The sequence below is a fragment of the Parus major genome, chromosome Z, assembly GCF_001522545.3.
Source record: "Parus major isolate Abel chromosome Z, Parus_major1.1, whole genome shotgun sequence".
Lineage (NCBI taxonomy): Eukaryota > Metazoa > Chordata > Aves > Passeriformes > Paridae > Parus > Parus major.
Window position 1 is genome coordinate 295,812 of NC_031799.1, and position 21,162 is coordinate 316,973.

General features: G+C 47.2%; 1 protein-coding gene across 4 annotated transcripts in view; it reads left to right on the forward strand.

Annotated features, from left to right (window-relative positions):
• MYO5B (myosin VB) overlaps window positions 1-21,162 on the forward strand; it is a 142,689-nt gene that overhangs the window by 52,030 nt on the left and 69,497 nt on the right. For all 4 annotated transcript variants that reach the window (XM_033520533.1, XM_015615102.2, XM_033520534.1 and 1 more), the window contains exons 8-14: window positions 1,703-1,810; window positions 3,812-3,921; window positions 5,474-5,739; window positions 10,589-10,670; window positions 12,179-12,319; window positions 19,103-19,225; window positions 20,479-20,562. In XM_033520533.1, the coding sequence (XP_033376424.1) occupies window positions 1,703-1,810; window positions 3,812-3,921; window positions 5,474-5,739; window positions 10,589-10,670; window positions 12,179-12,319; window positions 19,103-19,225; window positions 20,479-20,562 (914 nt within the window). The remainder of the gene's footprint in view (window positions 1-1,702; window positions 1,811-3,811; window positions 3,922-5,473; window positions 5,740-10,588; window positions 10,671-12,178; window positions 12,320-19,102; window positions 19,226-20,478; window positions 20,563-21,162) is intronic.

The following is a 21,162-nucleotide window of genomic DNA, read 5'->3' on the forward strand; positions in this document are numbered from 1 at the left end:
GGCTTATACAAAACAAGAGGTGTCTTGATGTGAAAACACACTTTTTATTACTCATGGAGGAGGATGTGTATTTTTCCATCTGTAAAACAGGAGCTATTGCTTCTCCTTTGGGTCTTGCACATACGAAGAATTGTTATTACTTCCTTTTATGTTGCAAGATGCTGGAAAACAAAAAGTCTCTAAACATGCATGAGCACAGCAGAGCAAACCAGTGTTGACTTCAGTCAGAGTGATCCTAAAGGCTTAATTTTAAACTAGAAAGTAAATATTTGACTTTAAATGGTGATGTGCAATGCAAGTGCCTTTTGAAGTGTGGTGTCTAGCTTAATGATGCCTGGGCAGTGGTGCAAGGCGGGAACGTGCTTTATTTGTTTGCAATGAATCAAAGGGCTTGCATGGTTGTTAAAATAATTAGAGATCTCAAAATGCAGGGATTGGAGTCAGTTATACCAGGAATGACTCGAGGCAGAAACAGATCCCAGTGTGAATGTTTAAAATCGAGAGCTGATATCCTGGTCCCATCGGCCAGCACCAGCCCTGGCTGCATCTTGCAGGGCGATGTGCAGCAGCATCAAGCTGTGAGTGGGATGTGCTCCTCTTGTGCTGGGGGACCAGCAGGGACCTTGTCTGCCTGACCCCAATCAGCATTTTCTGCCCCCTGTTCCTGGTGTTCTGGCAATCAGTGGAATTACCTAAATCTCTGGGTCTCAGGGCTTTGTATGCCAAAAAGAATTAAATGTTTCTCTTTAGAGCCTGAAAGTACAGCTAATGCAGAAGCCTGTGGGAGGCTTGGGAAGGGATGGGGAGCTTCTGGTAGCAATTTGAGTCAAGAAAAGTGCATATTGCAATGATTTTAAAGGTTACCACTAGGCTGGCATGGAGCACAGTAGGCTTTTTCTCTATATTCATGATGCTTGGGGAATGTATTTGTGTGTGTTAATGAGTGGGTTTTGACAAATGACTCCTACTCAGTTCAAATGAGGCTGAGGCTGGTGCTGAGAACTGATTCTGGGTGGGGAGGAGAGGCTGCTCTGGGGACGAGCTCTGGCTCTGCCAGGGCTCAGCCAGCAGCCTTGTGCACACATCTTACTGCTCTGGGCCTCATGGGGAGCCTTGTTTTAAGGAGGGGGATTACATGTGCAGCTTTCTTAAGTGGACACAAATCCTGCAATCTCTTCTTGTTTTATTTGCATTGGAAATGCCTCTCAGCCTCCACAGGATTTGTTGGTGTCATCCTGGAGTAACTTTGCTAAAGCACAGATGTTCAAGTGGTGTAATTCAGGCACCGTGAGCCATTCTCCATTCCCTTTGCTCCCAAGGATTAAGGCTTTGTGTAGAAAAGGTGTTAAAATACCTGAATCAGTCACGGATGTGTAAAACAGGATGAGGAATTACTGAAAGCAGTCACCTCAGTATTTGAAATGGTCTTCTCCCATGTGATGGAGCTGTTGCCAGAATCCCAAATACATCTCAGCGCTGCCCTGACTGAGCTTGCTGTGCATGGAGAAGAGGTTTCCTCGCTGCAAGAAGCAGCTACAGCCACTCACCAAGTGGCAAAAACTCAATTTCCTGAGCAAACTGGTTCAAAGGGCACAGGTGCCCTTCAGGGGTGGGGGACAGGGAGCATCCCAGTCCACCTTCTGGGGAGTGGCTGCAGAGGGGGAGGACTGCTTGCTGATGTTATTTCTTTCTTGTCTCCTAGCATGTGCCGAAGACTTTTTCTACACTTCTCAGGGAGGTGACACATCCATCGATGGCGTGGATGATGCTGATGACTTTGAGAAGACCAGGCATGCCTTCACCCTGCTCGGTAAGGGGCTGCTCTGCACAAAGCCTGCCCAGCTGAAGCCTCTCACAATTGTTTTCAGTGTTTTGGCTGAATTATGACACCTCTGTTGACCTAGTTGGCTTTACTTTGTTCTTCAGGAGGAGCTACAGCAGTGTAGCTGTCCATGAAGCAGCAGTGAGGTGGAGAAGGACGCAGAATTTAAGAGAAGCCTAAACCATTCTGAAGTCAAGGCAGGGCTGCAGTATTGACTTGCTATTTTTTTATCCTGTTTACAGGCAGGAGAAGAGCTATTACTCTGCAGTTCAGTCTGTATTGTGGTTGAGGGTGATGTCACTTCTTGGATCACAGCGTTGTAGCTGATTCCTGGAAGTAATGAGCTGAGTACATCCCTGCTGTGCAGGGCCCACATCTACATGGCAGCTGCAGAGGCTGTGGCTGTGTCCAGCCCCCGTGCTGCCAGCAGGGCTCTTTGAAAGGAAAAACAATCTGGAAGGGAAAACTTGTCCCGTTTATTTGTATTTATCTGAAACCGAGTTTATAAATCCTGGTCGGTCTCGGAGCCTCTTGGTTCCATTTCACGGGCTGGGAGAGGAGTTCATGGTGTTCAGAGATGCCTGTGAAATCCCCTGACCAGCTGTGCCTGCAGTGAGTGTGGGGACTCACAGCAAACTGCTTCCCCAAAGTTTGTCCTCTTTGTATTTTAGATGGGCCTCATCTCCTCTTTGGGGTCCTGTCTTTGCCCTGTCTTGTTCAGTGTGTGTGACCTCTGTTAACTACTCAAAAAATACGATTCCTGGATGCTGCAGCCTTGCCCACAGGACTGTAATCCCTAGAGAGCTCTCTCCCCATCCCCTTGGCATGTGTAGTGTCTCTTTGGTTCCCTTCTCTGGCTCATCAAGCAGCTCCCTGGTCTCCTTTCTGGTCCCCGGGATGCTCTGTGAGAGCATCTTCCTCTGGGGCCAGTCTGATGATGATTTTCTGTTCTTCATGTGTTTCTCTGTCTCTGCTCTTCCTCATCTTCCTTCAGTGTTTCCCAGCTCTGCATCTGTTCAGGGCCCGGTGAAATTGCTGCTACAGTTTCCAGTCTTGCCTTTTTTTGTGTGTAACAAGAAGTTAAATTTGTCTGCAAATCCCCAGTCCTAGCCAGGCTTAACTCCAGCTAAGAGTTCCAAGTAAGAGCAGAGCTTTGCTCCTTTCAGTAACCTTGAAACATTTCTCACTGTGTTGATAACAGAAAAGTCCCGAGAGAGAGAGAGAGAGAGAAAGGGAAGCTCTGGATAATTCAGAAACCAGCAGGTGATGTCTCAGACCTTGGGTGGATAATTAGGACACCAGCCCTGAGCACAAAAGGGACACAGAAACCCAGCTGGGACGTTAAAAAAATGCAAGATACTGCAAGCAGGCCGTGTGCAGTCTTCTGCTGAGCAAAGCTCCTGCTGGGAATGCCTGCAAATCCTGGGAATGCCTGAAAATCCTGGGAATGCCTGTAAAGAAAAACAGACAAAGCGATATATATAAATAAAATATGTAAAACAATGATATCCTACACCCCCAGTAAAGACCCACAACATGTAGCTCCTGTTGAGGCACTGGGGAGGGTAACACAGAGCTCCCCATCACCTCCCTGGTGACTTGCTGCATCCAGCTGTGCCACCAGTGTGGAGGCATTGTGCAGGGCTTTAATTTTCCTTTCTTTTTGTGGGACGTTGGCAATAAGTTGTAATTTCTGTGCCTGGGTTGTCAGCAGGCTGTGATGAAAGACAAGCAAGTCCTTGTTCTGTGAAAGCTGCAGAGCCCCTGTAACGCTGATCCTGTTTGATCACTGCAACACCCTTGGGTTTGTGTGTATTAAACCCATCTGTGTTAAAATTGAGATTTTATGGTGTATTTTTTGGAAGAAGCCTCACGATTCTGAAAACCAATTGCCTTGGAAGGAAATCAAACACTGCTAGCACCTTCAAATACACTCAAACCCGTGTTTTGTTTTCCGTTGTGACAATCAGCTATCAATTGTTCCCGCAGGAGTGAAGGAGTCTCACCAGATGACCATTTTTAGGATAATTGCTGCCATTCTGCACCTGGGGAACTTGGAAATCCAAGGGGAGCGAGATGGGGAAGCCTGCAGTGTTTCGGTAGGTCACCCTCAGGAGGGGGCACTGGGGGAGCTGGGTGTGCTGAGGAGTCAGGCTGTGTAATGTGTTGATCTTCACAGCAGTGTCCTTTGGTAGAAAGCCCTTTTCCTCCTGGTTTTCTTGGCCTTTTTTTGAAAACTCATCAAAAGTTCCTCATTGCTTTGTTTGTTCCGGGAAATAATGCATTATTCCTCCTCTCTGGCCAGCCTGCAAGCAAGATTGTTCAAAAACTGCTTACATCCCTTACATCCCATCCCACCTTTAACTCTTCCTGCTGCCTTGGAGCACCCAGTGCAGGGTCTTGGGGACATGTGACACTGATGGTGACACCAGCACATGGTGTGATGCTTTACAACTTTCCTCCAGGCAAAGCCACGGAGCTGCTGGTTGTAACGTGGCCAAAGGAGCACTGCCTAGTAAATTAGCAAAAATAAATAGCACTAAAGATGCCTTAGAGGCTGTTTTTCTCTTTCTGTGTTTGCTCAGAGGTGGGGAAAGTAAAGCAATTATATGGAAAATACTGTCCTGTAAATTATCATTGCATCCCAGGCTGGGTAGTTTGCTCCTAATTAAAGTATTAAAAGGGTTCTGCACATGCTTTAGTGTTACCCTTGAGATAATGGTCTTCAATGAGTGAGATGCTGGGGGTAATTTACATGGCATTTGGCAACATGGATATGTGAAAGCCGTCTGCTTCAACAGTGTTGAGTTCTGTTAATGAGGTTCATGTTGTTTAATTACCTTCAAATGTAATTGCAAGGTATTAAATCAATTCTGGTACAACCTTGACTCTGTGGCCAAAAAGGTATTGAAGCAATAAAACATCCTAGAATTACTGTAAAATGCACATTTTTGTGCATCCCCAACCCCATCCAGCGTTTCTGAGTACACTTGCCTAACTGGAAACAATTTACTTTCTATAGATATGTATTATTACACAGAGGAAGAGAAAATTGTTTTCTCATTTTCCAAAAGGCAGTGCCTGCTATCTGACCATAATAGAGACTCAGAACTGCTTTGTCTTAATTTCAGACAGGGCAGGGAGAAATACATTGCACTAAAGAAAATGAAGTTTCATTTCATTAATTGTGAAAAGCCGAAGCCCTTCTGGTAATGCACGATTTATAACTTTGTTATTCAGGATGGAGTTATTTTGTAAAAGGCACGGTGTCACAGCATAGCCTAAGCTTTAGTCTGAGGCTTAACCAGGGTTGCTCAGGGGGAGAGTGTAGCTGCAGCTCGAGGAGGAATGAGATGGAGAATTCTTTTTTCCCGTGGGAATCTGCTCTTTGTGAAAGCTCAAGGATAACCAGAGCAGGACCAAGATTTGGTCCCACCATCCAGAGCTCGCTGTGAGTTGTCCCACCCTGTCCATGAGGACTAGCACAGCTGCACGGGTGTCCCTGCTCTCCTGTCCCCCGCAGAGACACACCTTTCCACAGGTTGTGATGAAAAGCCGCTATTCCTTGCGCAGATCCGTGAGCTTGGGTGTTAAAATGCCAGTTTGGGGTGTCACCAGCCTGCTGATTTTGCTTCTGGTCCCCCCTCCCAGAGCGAGGACGAGCACCTGAACAACTTCTGCAGCCTGCTGGGCGTGGAGCACAGCCAGATGCAGCACTGGCTCTGTCACCGCAAGCTCGTCACCACGGCCGAGACCTATGTGAAGAGCATGTCCCTGCACCAGGTGGTGAACGCCAGGAACGCCCTGGCCAAGCACATCTATGCCCAGCTCTTCAACTGGATCGTGCAGCACATCAACAAGGCCCTGCAGACCACTGTGAAGCAGCACTCCTTCATCGGCGTGCTCGACATCTATGGGTAGGCACCTCCTCAGGCACTGCTCAATGAGTCCTTTATAATTTGTCTTCACCTTCTTGCAAAGCTCACACTGCTTTGGCTGGTGGCACGTGATGGGAATAATCAGAAAGGAGTACAATAAATGTGGGAATGATAAGAAAGGATCACAAAAAAGTGCTGTGTAGTTTGCAGTTTTGATCCTCCTTTGGAGTGTGCAGCCTTCAGCACAGAATGGTGCACGCGGGTCTGTGTGAGCGCTGGGTTCTGGGATTTACCTCCCATGCCCTTCCCATCTGGGGTTTCTGTCTCCTGTGCTGTTCAAAACAACCTTAAGGATGAGCTGGGGTGAAGGTGCTGCTGTGGAGACCAAAGACTGCCTCATCTTGCTGTGGGGTTTCAGGACACTGCTTTACTTCATCTGTGAAGCCGCTGCTGCAGGGCCCTGGTGCAGTGAGAGCTTTCAGAGGAGCTTGGCAACCTGTGGTGGGGATGTAAGGTGCAAAAAGCTCCAGCAAGGCTTGCAGCTTGCACCCTCAGGGGCAACGAGGCACTTTAAAATTGTTCTGGGTACCCATTACTGCCCGGTTTGTCCTCCTGGCACTTGGGTGGTGGTAGAAGAGGCACATGAGAGTTGTCTGAGTTTATTTTAGCTGAAGTGCTGCAAAGAAGCAGAATACAGAATGGAAGATATTCTCTTAGAGGAAGAAAGGGATTCTCTCAGTTGTGGGGTGGAAAAGCAAAGAGATCTTGTGGGGTTTGGGTTTTACCCTCCATTTTTTCAACACTTTTTTTTTGGTGTCTCTGGGCAGCAGGGGCAGGAGAGAAGTCCCAGGTGGTCCATGCGAGGCCAGGTTGGGTGGCACTTGGAGGAACCTGGGACGGTGGAAGGTGTCCCTGCATGTGGGGACTGGATGACTTTAAAAGGTCCTTTGCAATCCAAAACTGTTCTGGGATTCTGTGGTTCTCAGTGGGACAGCAGGGGTCTCCTGTTCTCCCTTGACACATTAAGGTGCTGAATGCCCCGTGTTTCTGAGGGGAAGGTGGAATGCACAAGTTGCAGCTGCTCCAGGAACCAGTCCCCAACCCAGGGCAGTTGCTGTGCTGCTCAGTCCCAAATCCTGTGTCCTCTGAAGGTCTATCAGTTCTAGCAGAACCTTCAAGTTCAGAATGAAGTCTTCCCAAAGCAGTTCTGGATCAGAACAAAAAAGCAGCCTGATTTTAGGGCTATAACACCCACACAATTGCTGGAAGTGTGTCTTGTGTATAAACCCTCCCACGAGGTTTCTACAGCTGCTGGAGTTTGGGACATTGGTTTTGACATCTGCTGGAAAGCCACAGCAGCAGAAAGGATGCCAGAAAGTGCTGCAGCACCAGTGCAGCCCCACAGGTTGCTGATCTCCGTCAGTAACTGCTGTCATGTGGCAAGGTTTGCAGGAACACTGCTGTCAAGGATGATAACAGTACAGTTCTGTTTGGTTTGGGATTTCTCTGGGAAAGCTTGAAGTGATGAGGTTGCTCTCTCTGGTTTGCAAGTTTCTGGGCTCTCTTGGGAAGACCTTAAATATGGCACAGTCTTGTTCAAAGACTATGAGACAGAGAAGCTGTTTTCTGTCTCTGTCCCTACAAACAGAATTTTCTGCTGGCTGGAATATGATTAATAAAGCTTTGAGATGGAGCCCTGTGGGTGATGGTGGGTCCATACAGAAAATCGGACGCCTGAGCTAGAGGATCAGACTTTCAGAAATCTGAATGGAAGGAGACTTGAGGATAAGGCTCATGAAAGATTAAGCTGGGCTTGAAAATCTGTTAGTGTGGAAGAAAAAACCTCCTTCAGCCGGCGGTCTGTGCGTCACGTCCAGTGCGTGGGCCAGCAGATGCTTTCACAGCCCTGGTGACACCAGCAGGGCTTTTCACAAGGACCTGCAGGTCCTGCTAAAGAGGCAGATTTGCAGGGGAAGGTGTCCATGCTCTTGGCTGAAGTGCTTGTGAGAGTCTGGCGTCCTAAAATGACCGTAAATCCCTTTCATAAATGGGTATTGCCGTCTAAATGCTGAGTAATTAACAACACGGGGAATATGGATGATGATAGCCTGACTCTGCTGAACTTTAAAAGGGGTTCTCCTAACTCTTGTGTTTTTCGAGTTTTTAATGCATTTTTCTAACGATGAGATTTTTTTTTCCCCAAATGGATGTTGTTTTTTCTTTCCCTTTGGGAGAGGGATTGAGCTGGAAAGGCAGGGAGCCCTCAGGCAGCTTCACAGCACATCCTTGACACCCTCAAAACCCTCCCCAATGCTCCTAGGGGAGGATTGTCCCTAGGGGTGGGATTTCTAGGGGTGGGATCCAAACAGAGGATGCAGAAGCTGTAGGGTTTTTCTTCCAACTTTCTAATGCTCTACCTTGCATCCTCCATTCTCTGTTAGCACTGAGGTGAGAGGGTGCAGCACTCAAATTTCTGTACTTATTTCTTTATTTCTTTCTGTGTTTATTGAAATGGGGTTATTTGCTGTAGCACTAATGCTGAAGTCAGTCAGAAGAGTGGATCTGTGTGGCACTCCTGGACTTGTTGGGGACAGCTTGTTCCCCCTCTTGTTTGCCATGTGAAGTGTGAACACCCAGGCGACCAGCTGTGTGCTGGACTTATTCATGAACTATAAATATTTTAATACAAACCTTGGTGCTGCAGAGGACTTAGGAGAGACCAGCCACACAGCAGAATGGGGAGCAGCAGAAAAACCAAAATACAGCATTTTCCCTTTGAAAATCTGCTTACGGGAGCTGTCCCCAAGCCGGATGTGCCTTCCAGGGAGACACAGCAATGGGCTGGAGTGATGAATATGCTTAATTTCCCACAAAATTACAGTGCACTGAAATGAATAGAGACCAAACAGGCACTGTTTTGCTTTCCCCACCAAGGATGCTGCAGTCCCTCTGAGCAGGTAGGACCTCCTGGTGAGCGCACATGTAGGGCTGGCGACTAATCTGTTTTGTCAATTAGCAAATTGTGCTATTGGAGTCCCTTAATTAGCAACTTTGTGAGATCTCCCTTGGAGCTGGAGTTGTACAGCAGCTCTGCCCCCGCCTGGCCCTCACTGGGAGGGTTCATAAATCACATCTGGTGTCTTGGAAGGGGAGAAGTTTCTACTCCAATTTCTTTTCCTCATGTACTCCTCATTGCCTTTTCCCACCTAGCTCACTGCACCTCTCCACCTGTGTTTTAACTAAATCCTGCCCTGTTGCTGTGGGGAAGCTGGCGTTTCCAAAGAGTCCTGGGATTTCACGTTCCTTGAGTTGCAAGGGCTGGAGGCGCTGATTCGCTCAGCCACACAACCAAGGTCGAGCACAGTGGGAGCTCTCCAAGGACACACTCATCACTGAGGGACAGGCCATGTGTATAATGGAAACATTTGCTGTCCCAGGCACCAGATTCTGTTGCATTAAAGACTGTAAAGCCCAGTTTCTGGGAAGGGAATGGATTAAGCATCCTTTGCTTGGCATAGGTGGCACCAGCTGCGGGGGCAGTGCACAGGTAAAGCAGTCCGAGGTTTCCTCAAGGACTGTGGGGGTGATAAAAGCAGAAAACCAGCTAATTTCTCCCATTCCCCTTTTTCTTTTGCCGTTTGGCATTGCATTTCCCCAGGGACACTGGCATTTTGTGCAGTGACGGCATTGTCACCTGGAAGTACCCGGGGAACAACTGCATCACCTCAGGGAGTGGCAGAAGTACTGATTATTTTGAGGAAGAGAGGTTGGAAAGAAAGGGCTTCATTTATTCAGTGTTTAAAGACTGTTCTGCCAGCTCCTACAGTGCCTATTACCCAGACAATTATTTAGTCACATATTTATCATTACAGCAGCTTACTCATTGAACACAGGAAGCCTTCCCACTTCTCCCCGTGGTTTAATCCTTACAGTCATGTGTCAAAGACTTTTTTTCCCCTTCCCCCTTCCAACTGTGCCTTAAAAATAGAAATATAAAACACATAATTCCCAGGGGTAACTCAAAATACCCTCTTTGAGTTTCAAGAGCAAGCCTGGCTCCCTGTGCCTGTCCCTGGATGTTGTGTGCTTCAGCCTCAGGGGCTCTGCTGGCTCCCTGCTCCTTACCTGTACTTTGTGTTACTAAAACTGCATATTTTTTCCTTTATAATTGTGACTAAGAAGCTATTTTTGGGCCTGTTTTGGAGCTGATGTGTGTCAGGGCAGGGTAATGTTTTGGTGTGGGGGGCTGTGGAAGTCCTGGAGAAGAGGTGGAGCACTGAGTCCAGCGCCAGGGTACCTCTAAGATTTCTCTAAGGAGCGTGGAGTTGGAGCTGAAATCACCATTTTTCCCCTTCTCCCTTCCAGAAGTTGCTTACTCACGTGTGTCTAATTTTTGTGCTAACAGGGATGCAGTACAGAAGCTATAATTACAAATTTAATACCTTCTTTTTCTGCTCCATTAAATTCCATTAAAAATAGCACGCCGGGTCTTTTAAGACAGCAGCTACTGTTTCTTCATCACCTTTGTGGTGAATGTATTCGGACTTAATATTTAATAATATTTTTCCCCAGGAGAGGCAGTTACATTTCTTGTCTCAGACAGAGCTGATGGGCAGGAAGCTGCAGTCGTGCCAAATGTCTCGTTTGTGTGTGGCAGGAGGGACCTCTTGAATCCCTCGAGTTGTGCCAAGGAAGGATAGATGTTTTGAGGAAAAAAAAGTGTAGATCTGGGGTGGGAGGAATGGAAGAGATGCCTGAGTAAGTGGTGTTCCCCATCACACAGATCACTCTCTTACAGGGAAAAAAAAAAAAATTAAAAAAAAATTTAAAAAAGGGAAGATTTTGAAACAAAGCAATGCCTAATGCTGATTTATTCATTGCTTTGCAGGTTTGAAACTTTTGAAGTGAATAGCTTTGAGCAGTTCTGTATCAACTATGCCAACGAAAAGCTCCAGCAGCAGTTCAACTCGGTAAGGTCAGCTTGGAAACGTTCCATGAAACTGAGCAGAAAATGTAACGAGGCAGGGTTGTTGTGTTTCTGGCTTCTGCTTAACAGCATTTACCTGCAGCCTGGACAGATCATGTGGATCCTTGGGATGCCTCTCTCCCAGACATTTCACTGCAGTGGATCTAGATACTCCTTTCAGGCTGGGAAATGTTGCTTATTTGGTGTATAAACTTGACCCTGGAAATGGATTTGCATGTGGTTTGTGAGAAGGGTCACATATTGCTCTGAATAAGTATGTAATTTGCCTTTTTCCTGGTCCTGTTTCAATCTTAAAACAAAACCTGGATGGTCTCATGCTGATTTTCAGTATGAATTAAAATAAGTTATGGGCGTGGAAACCTTTCCATTAAGCATGGCTTAAACCTGAGAGATGAAAAGTCTGTATTAAATAACAGGACTTGAAACACTCCCCACTTTTCACTTGGAAATTTTCCTATTTTATTGGACACAATAATTTACCTTCACTGGAAATGGAACCAGTAAGGAGTTGTGTTCTGCTTTGGTTGTAAGTAGGGGAAGAAAGTACTGTTAATTTCAGGATACAGGGGAAACTTGTTAAATTTGAGCATTTAAGTACTGCAGATTAGTTTGGCCCTTTGAAACCATATCATATGCATGGACATGAACATTTGCAGTCTATCTTATGCATCAGATAGATCACTGCTGCTAAAAATGAAAAGTAAATTATGGATTGTATTTGCACTATTCATATCTTACTTGGTATGTCTTAACTATCGCTTCTGAAGCTTATAAATTCAAACTTCAAGATGACATGTTTGAAGAGATTTTAAAAAGCTATCTTTGAAGGGAAAAAAAAGTGCATTTGAAAAATCATTTTTTAATATGCTTTAGAGTATCTCAGAAATAGCCTGAGACAATTTATCTGCTTGGGCAGAGGTCTGAGATACATAAGCCACGTGAAGATTTTTTTATTACACTTTTTTTTTTTAAGTAAGAATTTTCAATAGAAGTGTCCCTGAGTCAGTCAGATGCTGCTGCTGATATCCCTTCTGGGATGATGGGCGCTCTTTGTGAAGCCCTGCTCGATGGGGAACACGGACTCTCAGCCCTGGCTGGGCTCCCAGCTTGTGAACCTGCTCCAGGTCACTGCTTTAATCAGCAGAGCAATAAAGCAGAGGAGGATTTCTGTCAGCCCAAGAGATATATGTGTCATTGCCACATCAGGATATGGCTTCCACCTCGGCGCAGTGACAGCTCCAGTCGTTTTGCAGTGAAAGTCATTTCAAGCCTTGTTTTTCCCTGTTCCGTGGTTTCCCAGTGCAGTGGTTTTATTTTCCATGCCAGGAGCTGGGCTGTGTGAATGGCAGAGCCAGTGCAGGCTGTCTGTGAGAGCACCCAGAACCTCTATGGCTTTGGGATGTGCTCCTGGAATGCTGAACTCCAGCAAGGACAGGGGCAAGGGGCTGTTCTCTGCTGGCACTCGGTGACCCTGCTTTCTCCCACTCCCAGCACGTGTTTAAGCTGGAACAAGAAGAGTACATGAAGGAGGGAATCCCTTGGACTCTCATAGACTTCTATGACAACCAGCCCTGCATAGACCTGATAGAGGCCAAGCTTGGGATCCTGGACCTGCTGGATGAAGAGTGCAAGGTAATGAGGACCCCCCACCTTTTCGCCGGTGTCTCTGTTTCTATAAAAGATCCAAGAGTGGGCTTTAATCTGTGGTGCCTTTCGGGTGGGTAAACATTTCCTTTCACGTGTGTTGCTGCTGTGCTCATGGCAAGAGCAGGCTTGAGTTGGCGTTTGCTTTGGTTTGGAACACTTCAGAGCCTCCTGGGCAGGTGTTTGCTCCAGACCCTGTACCTGCACTCCCCACGTGCAGCCAGTGTGCCTGGCCTGGCTGTACTGAGTGAGGAACAGCCACTGATTGAGACCTGACATCTTTGGCACTGCCAGGAGCTGGAGCTCCTCTCAAGCCTTATTTTGTCTCAGGGGAAACCTGAGTCCTCTTGCAAGAGCTCTTTAAGGTAAAGCTCACTGCATTTAATGTGCAGACCTCAGAGATGCTGGAGAGCAGTTTGCTCTCTTTTGTCCCCTCTCTCACTGGCCAAAATCTTGTTTGAAATCTGTGAGTAAAAACCAGAGTGGTAAACCTTGATGACAGTCCAAAAGGTAGGTTGGACTCCCTGTTCACACATTGTTCAGTCATGAATAATCAAGTATACATAGGAACAAGGAATGTCAGAGGGCAGGTTTCCTTGGGAAGTTGGGATGCCTGTTTTGAAGCTCTTTGATGCTGGAGATGTCCTGTTGGAAGGGGATGGGGAGTGCCTTCCTGCTGGGTGTGGCTGTCATGAGGAGCCTCAGTCTCTGAGGGATGCTCCTCAGCTGTGGGATGTCCCACATTGTCCTCAGGAAGAGTTTCCATTGAGTCTTGGATATTTTCTGTGCCAGGAAATACCTGACTGTGGGAGGTCTCTGAGTGTTCTTGAGCAAAGGCAGGGAAGAGTGAAACAAAGTGTTGGGAGAGCTGAAGTAGTTAAGGGGCCCTCACCAGTGCAGCCAAGGTGATATGAAGGACCCAAGGAATTCTTTTTGTGGATCCATGAGTACAGGACAGGTCTGGTGTCTTGAGAGCACAAGAGTCGTATCGGAGGGAAAGGGTTGGGATCCATTCTTCAGACAAGTTTCCCTGGAAAACGACGTGGCACCTGTGTTGGCTACACCTTTGGGCTGAGCTGGAGTTGGGGCTTTGCCCTTTTCAAGTCTCCTCTCAGGAAATCTCCTTAAAAGCGAGAACAAATCAGACTTAATTTTGATGTCCTTAAAAACAGTATCTCAGCCAGTGCAGGTTCGCAAGGAGGTCGGATTATTTGCCTGATATTCAGCACCATTTCATCTGGTCTCTGTGCTGCTGGGCCAGTTAAATTTTGAAGGCTCAGTCTGTCTCCTGGATGCTGTAAGGACCATAAGGGAAGTTCTCCTGGTGTTGAGAGTAACACCCTTGGCTCCTCTCTGGAGTATCTGGCACTGGTTGCTGCTGGTGACATTGCTGGTGGTGACATTGCAGCTCCCATGTACCACCAGTACCATCTACCTACTTTTTCCCTCCATACTTATTTATCTGACAAAACAACAACCAAAACCAAACCAAACAAACAAACAAAAACCCCAACAAAAAAACCCACAAGAAAACCAACAAAAAACCCAACAACAAGAAAAAAACCCCTAAAAAATCCCCACAAAAAACCAAACCAAACAAACAAAAACAAAACAAAACCCCAGCAAAACAACAACAACAAAAAACCACCAAAACCACAAGAACTATTCCCTCTCCCTTCTCATCAAATGACAATTATCTGGGTGTTTACCTGTCAGTGGGGGATGCTGTCATTAGTCACAGGCCCTTATTACTGGCCCTGTAATCGCCTCTTTTATTACAACCTGCAAGTGTTCTCCAGATTTATGAACATTTCAGCAAAACCTGTCAACTGAAAGCAGCAGTTTATGGATGAAAACCTTCACCCCCACGGTAGTGTTTCACCTCCTGGGGTGGGACCACAATAAAGTAATTACATGGCAACTCGTTAGAAGCCACAGCAGTGGATGAAAACACTCTGGGATGTGAAACGGCATCAGGGGAATATTTGTGATGATAATAATGAAGCATTAGTGCAAATGCAGAGGGTTTGTCACTAATGTTCTTGCTTCAGAGTGTGGGGCTTTTTTTAATCCCTAACATGTGGCTGGGGAGGAGGTGGCTGGGTACGTGCTGAAGCAGTGTAGGTCCTAGGAGAGTCTTGTTGCTGTTTAGGGAAAAACTGATGTAAGAATTGGCGGTGAAAGAGAGAGCTCTTGAACTGGGGTTGGGGTGTTAAGAACTAAACCTGTCTCCTGAAAGCTAATGAGAAAAACCCTACTTTTTAGGATATAGAATCATGGAATCACAGAATCACAGAACGGTTTGGTCTGGACCTTAAAGATCATCCTGCTCCATCCTCTGCTCCACCCCTTCCATTGTCCCAGCTTGCTCCAAGCCCTGTCCAGCCTGGCCTTGGACACTGCAGGGATCCAGGGGCAGCCCCAGCTGCTCTGGGCACCCTGTGCCAGGGCCTGCCCACCCTCCCAGCCAGCAATTCCTTCCCAATATCCCAGCTGGGCCTGCCCTCTGGCACTGGGAAGCCATTGCCTGGGTGCTGTCCCTCTGTGTTTTTGTGAAAAATCCCTCTCCAGGAGGGAGATGTTTATGTTGGGGTTTTTAAAAACACCTTTGTAATCATAGGAGTTGGAAGCTGTTCTAGAATTATTAAGTTTGGAGGTGGCTTCTGGAGCTCCTTTGGTCCTTGGTCTGCCCAGGAACCCTTGTAATCTCTCTGGACTGTGACCTGTGTCCTCTGCTGAGGGACCCTGGAGTCCTTGGAGAGCCTTTTCCCTGTTTTCTGCTTCACCAGCCTGGATCTGTAGCTTTTAGGACCTCTTGGTTTTGCTCTGATGCCAGAGAAACAATGAGAGTTCACGTCCCCTGTTCAGAAAAGCCTTGGCCAGAAGCCAAGGCCACCACCATGGTGGGACGCTGATGTGCTGAACTGATGAGCCCAAAGAGGTGGGAAAGAGCAGAAGGGCATCCAGGAGAACCTCTCCTCTGGTGAGCTGTGAAGGGTGGGTGCAGTCAGTGTGGGGCCAAGAGGGAAATAACCTGGGGAAGGACTAGAGCCCGTCAGAAGAAATGAAAGATGAAGGCTGTCTTCTCTAAATCCAGTTGTGGGAAGATTGCTTGGATATCTCGAATGGGCTTAGGGTGGGGTTCCACTTGTAGAGGGAGTTACTTTGGCAGGGGGAACAGCACACTTTGGAAGAATGCTTTGAATTCTGAGGAAACATGTGGAATGACTTGAACTCTCTGAAGAGGGAAACAGAAAACACTGGGAAATGCAGTCGAGACTCTGCCAAAGCTGGGTAAGCTGTCCTGCTTCTCAGGCTGAAACTGCATGCCATGTGGGCATGCTGTCTGTCTTCCAGCATTCCCAAGTGCCTTGGACAGTGCTCTTTTTGGCACAGAGTGGCATTTTTGGGGCTGTGCTTTGCAGGGCCAGGAGCTGGACATGGTTGGTCCTTGTGGGTCCCTTCCTGCTCAGGACATTTTGTGATTCTGTTTGGGAGCAGAGTCAGAGGTTACCATGGGTGCCCAGGTTTCTCCATAAGGTGTCTTGCTACCTCACTGTTTCCTTGCTTTCACCTTGGCATGGGAGTGAGAATGAAAAAATGAATGAAAAAACAAGTGTCTATTTCCATTAAGTGGAACCAAAAGGGTTCAGTCAAGAACAGGCTGATTGGAAAGGTTCACGTGTCAATGCTGTCATCATTGTCCAAGATTTGTGAGGGATCTTTCTGCTTGTGGAGCAGCCTGACCCCTGAGGCTGCCAAAGGGGGATGTGTCTCACCAAACCCACGAGCTCCCTCATGCTCTTGACCTCCTCTGTGGCCCCATTTGTGTTCCATGGCACGTCGCCCCTGTGTGATGCTGCTAACGTGCCAAATGCATTTTCTAACGCTGCTCAGAAGATGCTCTTTAACCTTTGCTGTGTCCTTCTGCCAAGTGCCAGGAACGCTGTGCTCCGCTTCTGGCCGACTGCTCTTCCATCTCTCTTGTCTCTGTGCTTTGCTGCAAACTTGGGGATCTGAGCAAATGTGTTTTCCTTGTCTGAACTCGTTAGTTTTTTGGACATCAGAAATTAGCACATGGCCTTCCTGTCCGGGGGGATTTCTGCTCCACCAGCAGATACACAGAGGTTGGACCCCTGGGCTTTCCTCTCGGGCGGGACAGCCTCCCCTACGTCACGCTGTCAGCTCTGATGACTTTAAAGTCAGGCACATCACTTGCAGTGGAACGTGTTTCTGGAGTGCAGGAGCAGCCCTGGCTCTTTTCAGGCTTTAGCTTATATTGGAGTGTTGAGGAGTAAAGAAATAAAATGTGAGTAGTTCCTACTGTGTTTTCAGAGTTGACTTTTAGATTATTAGGTATGCGTTGTAGAAACCCTGAATAGTTTGGGCTGGAAGGAACCTTGAAGCTCATCCAGTCTCACCCCTGCCATGGCAGGGACAGCTTCCAGTGTCCCAGGCTGCTCCAAGCCCTGTCCAGCCTGGCCTTGGACACTGCAGGGATCCAGGGGCAGCCCCAGCTGCTCTGGGCACCCTGTGCCAGGGCCTCACGGGGAGAAATTTCTTTCTGATATCTAATCTAGATCTACCCTCCTTCACCTCAAGCCATTGACCATTGTTTCTTCTATCCATTTAATTGTCCTTCTGTTGGAGGTGGTGGTGGTGGAGGGAATCTCAGCCTTTAGTCCAGGTGGTCCCAAGCACCTCCTCACCTGGCTGGTGGGTTCTTGGGGGGTTCCTGGGGGGTTCTGGCTCCTGGGATGCAGCAAGGATCCTGTGGGGCTGGCCCTGGCCACAGAGGGTGGGTGTGATTGTGGTTGCAGGAGCTCCTGCCAGCACCAGGGACAGTGAATCCAGAGGGGAGGGGACCCTGCCTCTGACAGGTGGAGGCATGGTGAGGACAGAGAAGCACAGGCAGTGACCTTGTGCAATTCCTGGTATTGGCTTTATTCTCTTTAAAGATTCTGTACTAAACTTGCAAGGCAGTCTAGTTTCCCCTTCCCCATCCCCTAAAAAAATGATGATATAGCCTCTAAATAACTTGCTCAGTTTCTCTAAGGGCCTCGGACTGCCAAGGTAATACCAAAAGCTGTTATAATAGTACAGATAGTGGCCGTGTTAATTTTTATCTTTGGAGCTTGGTCCCTATCAGGTGCTTCCCAGGCAGCTAAAAATACCCAGGCTGCAGGATGGTGAGCAGGGTATGGCAGACCCTCTTTCTGGGAGGCAGGAGCGATGACTTTGAAGTTTAACTCCGAGATAAGCAGGTTTTTCAGCAAAGTGGATGCCCTGGAAGAGAGCTGGTGCAGGATAAACCTGGCTCAGGGTGGCTGCAGTGCTCCTGCTCTGCACCTGTGGCTTAGTTCTGCCCAGGAGGCACCCAGTGATACCTCCAGAAACGATGTTTTTGCATGCAAATATTAAATATAACCCATGAAAAGAAACAGATCTACATTTATATAACAGAGTCTTACCTTGCATAAATAAAACATGTATATAATTGCATAGCTAAGTGCCTTTCAATATTTATATATAGTCTGTGTTATTTATGTGTGTATCCATAATTGGCTACACTTAAAAATTATAAAATATAAATAAATGTGGGAGAGCATGTCTTACATGCGTGGCTGCTGCATTTAATTCACCCTCATTACAAGGATTGGCAGGGGGTGCTTATCCCTGTATCCAGAACCCTTCTGGTGTGTTTTGGTTTGCTGTCATGAAATCAAAAGCTGTTTCAGAACAGCATAAAGAAGTATTCCTCACCTGTCTCATGTTTTTAATCTTCCTGCTCTCTGTCCCTATTTCCTCTGTGATTTTTCATACAAAAGCCTATGTAAAGGTCCACATGGATCATCAAGACCTCTCTCTGTTTCTGCATAGTTGTTCTGTTCTAAGCTTTGTCAGATCTAAGTTTAAATACTGACTGAGACTGAACCACCTCTTCTTCTAACCTAAATATACAATTATCCACTTTTTTGTTAAAAATATATATAGGTGTGTGTGTGTGTGCAGCCACTGGTGTGCTCAGCAGTGATTCATGGGGTGGGGATGAACCCCATCAGTGGTGGCTCTCAGACCCCAAAAGGAACAATTTCACTGTTAAATAAACCAGAACTTCATGCATATTGCCTCATGTGGCAGTTATGGAAACTATTCTGTCACCTAAAACAGTATTAAAAAAAAAAGGTTGGTGCCTGAGTAGTTAATGTATCTAGTGTAAAAACAGTTCCTTAATATTTCTGTTCTAATAAGTATGGTTTTTTTTGTTGTTTGGGGGATTTTGTGTGTGTAGGTATTTGGGGTTTTGTTTCCTTCTGGGGCTTTTTGCTTGGTCCTGGGTTTGTTTCTGTTGGGGCTGTTTGTTTGGTTTTTTGGTGGGGAAGTTTTAGAGTTTTTGTTGGGTTTTGATTTGATTTTGTTTAGCTTCACTGGCTTTTGTTTTGTTTTGGAGTTTCTTCTTTGTTTTTGTGTTGCTTCAGGGTGGTTTTTTTTGTTTAGTTTTTTTTGGGAGGGTGTTTGTTTTTTTTTTTTAGTTTGTTTGGTTCGTCTTGCTGGTTTGTTTTGCCTTTTTTTAAAAATTCTTCCTGCAAGAGCCGTTCTGGCTGCTGGAACAGAACCGGGATTTGGGTGTTCCCTGCTGGAAAAGCAGTTTTGGGGTGTTTGTCATGGAAGTACGTGAGCACAGAACCCCCTGTTCCTGTCCCTGTCCCTGTCCCTGTCCCTGTCCCTGTCCCTGTCCCTGTCCCTGTCCCTGTCCCTGTCCCCGTGCAGGTGCCCAAGGGCACGGACCAGAACTGGGCGCAGAAGCTGTACGACCGCCACGCCGCCAGCCAGCACTTCCAGAAACCTCGCATGTCCAACACCTCCTTCATCATCCTGCACTTCGCTGACAAGGTACCTGCACGGCTGTGGTGGGTTTAGCACACCGGGAGCACCCAGCAGGGACAGGAAAGCCTCCTGCAGGAAAACAGATCTGTGGATAGCCCTCGGGAGCTGCCCTTGGTGACCGCGGTGCCGGGCGGGTGGGGACCGTGGCTTGGGTGCTCACATCTGGATCGGCCCCAAGGGTTTCTGCCTCACAGCTGTGGCTCTGAGCTGTGAGCTGTCGTGGCTTCTCCAGGAGAGAAAAATCCTCTTTCCCAAAGCAGCAAGGAAATGGATTTCTGTAAGGGCAGCTTGGCAGGAAATGTGCTGGAGAAGGGAATTGTGTTTGTAGAGCAGGAGCTGTGAGTGTCAGCAAGGCTCAGTGCAGGGAGGAGGTGAGAGGTGATCCCAGGCAGATCACACGTTTTTGAGGGAGAAGACACCAGCTGTGGCACCGAACTTAACCAAATCCTGGTGCCTGGTGCTCGGGGGTCTTGTCCATGGACTCCAGCTTCACTGAAGCCCTGATGTGTGAAGCACCTGACAGGTGTTACAGCAAACAGGAATCTCAAAAGCTTGAAGTTATCCCAAACACACATTTGTTATAAAAAAATAAAAAAGATCAACCCAGGGGTATGTCTGAGGAGCTGGACAACATCCAGGTGCTGTGGTTCCATACAGGTGCTTCTCCTAACCAGGTTTGCCCTGGGTGCCATAGGCACTCACCATGGCAAAGGTTGGTACTCACCTTTCTTTAGGCAGCTGGTTTTGCATATGGATCTTTCATAAACAATATTTCTTACCACGTTTTCCTTTTTTTTTTTTTAAATGCGAAAAAATTAGAAATTTTCTTTTGTCCTCTCTAAATTATTTTTTTAATTGGATTTTAAATTCCTTTACATTCCAACCGTCTGCAATTTCAAAACCCAAGAGACCTAGAAGAGACTTAGGCAGGGCATATTTTGAGGTTTATTGATTAACTTAGAGGGAGTTGAGGAGTGAACAAAAGAGCGTGTAGTGTTCCTGATGATCCTTGCATTTCTTACCCCCAGCTTCCATACACAGCAATTTAATGACTAGGAAACAATCAGTGTTTGCAGTGAGGGTTTTGCTTTCACTCAGATTCACTTCTTTTGATAAAAAGTGACCTTTGAATTCCAGTTGTTCCTTTCCCCTCTCAGGTTTTTTGGGTGAGCTCCTGGCAGCAGGGCAGGGGTGGGAGCACCTTGCCCCTGTGTGTTTGGACTTGACCCTCTGAGCTTCTTCCCTTTGTGTCCTGGTAGGTGGAGTACCAGAGCGAGGGGTTTCTGGAGAAGAACAGGGACACCGTGTATGAGGAGCAGATCAGCATCCTCAAAGCCAGCAAGGTAAAAGCTGTGAGTGAGGGCAGTTGTCCAGGCTGGAGCTGAGCTGTCCCTGTGCCACGCCAAGCAGGCTGAGGGGGTGAGCGTGCAGCTCCAGCCACTGACAGCAGCCAGAGAGCCAAATCAATGGGGTGTGCAGCAGGGAAAAGGGGGGGAGAGCAGGGTGCTGGGGGTTGCAGTCACACCCATGTGTGGATGTGGCTGGTTGTCTGCGTTCCTTCACCCTGGTGTTGGTGTCCTGTCAAGATGCATCGCAAAAATAGTTTCCAAACCTCTTGAGCCTCTTCTTTTTTGGTCACCAAGGGCCACAATTAGGAGCAAGGTTGTTTTTGGGCACTGTAAATCCCACTTTACTCTTGCTTGGAGCTCTCTACCCATCACCTGCAGAATCACAGGATGATTTGGGTTGGAAGAGAATTTAGGGATCGTCTTGTTCCAGCTCCCTGCCATGGGACACCTTCCACTAGACCAGGCTGGTCAAAAGCACGGGGGTCTGGGGTGAAAAGCCACTGTCACCAGCATAATTTGTGTATTGTGGGCAGCCTTGCTGGTCCTATCCCGCATCTGTGTGGAAATCACTGTTCCTCTTAGCTGTAATCCATC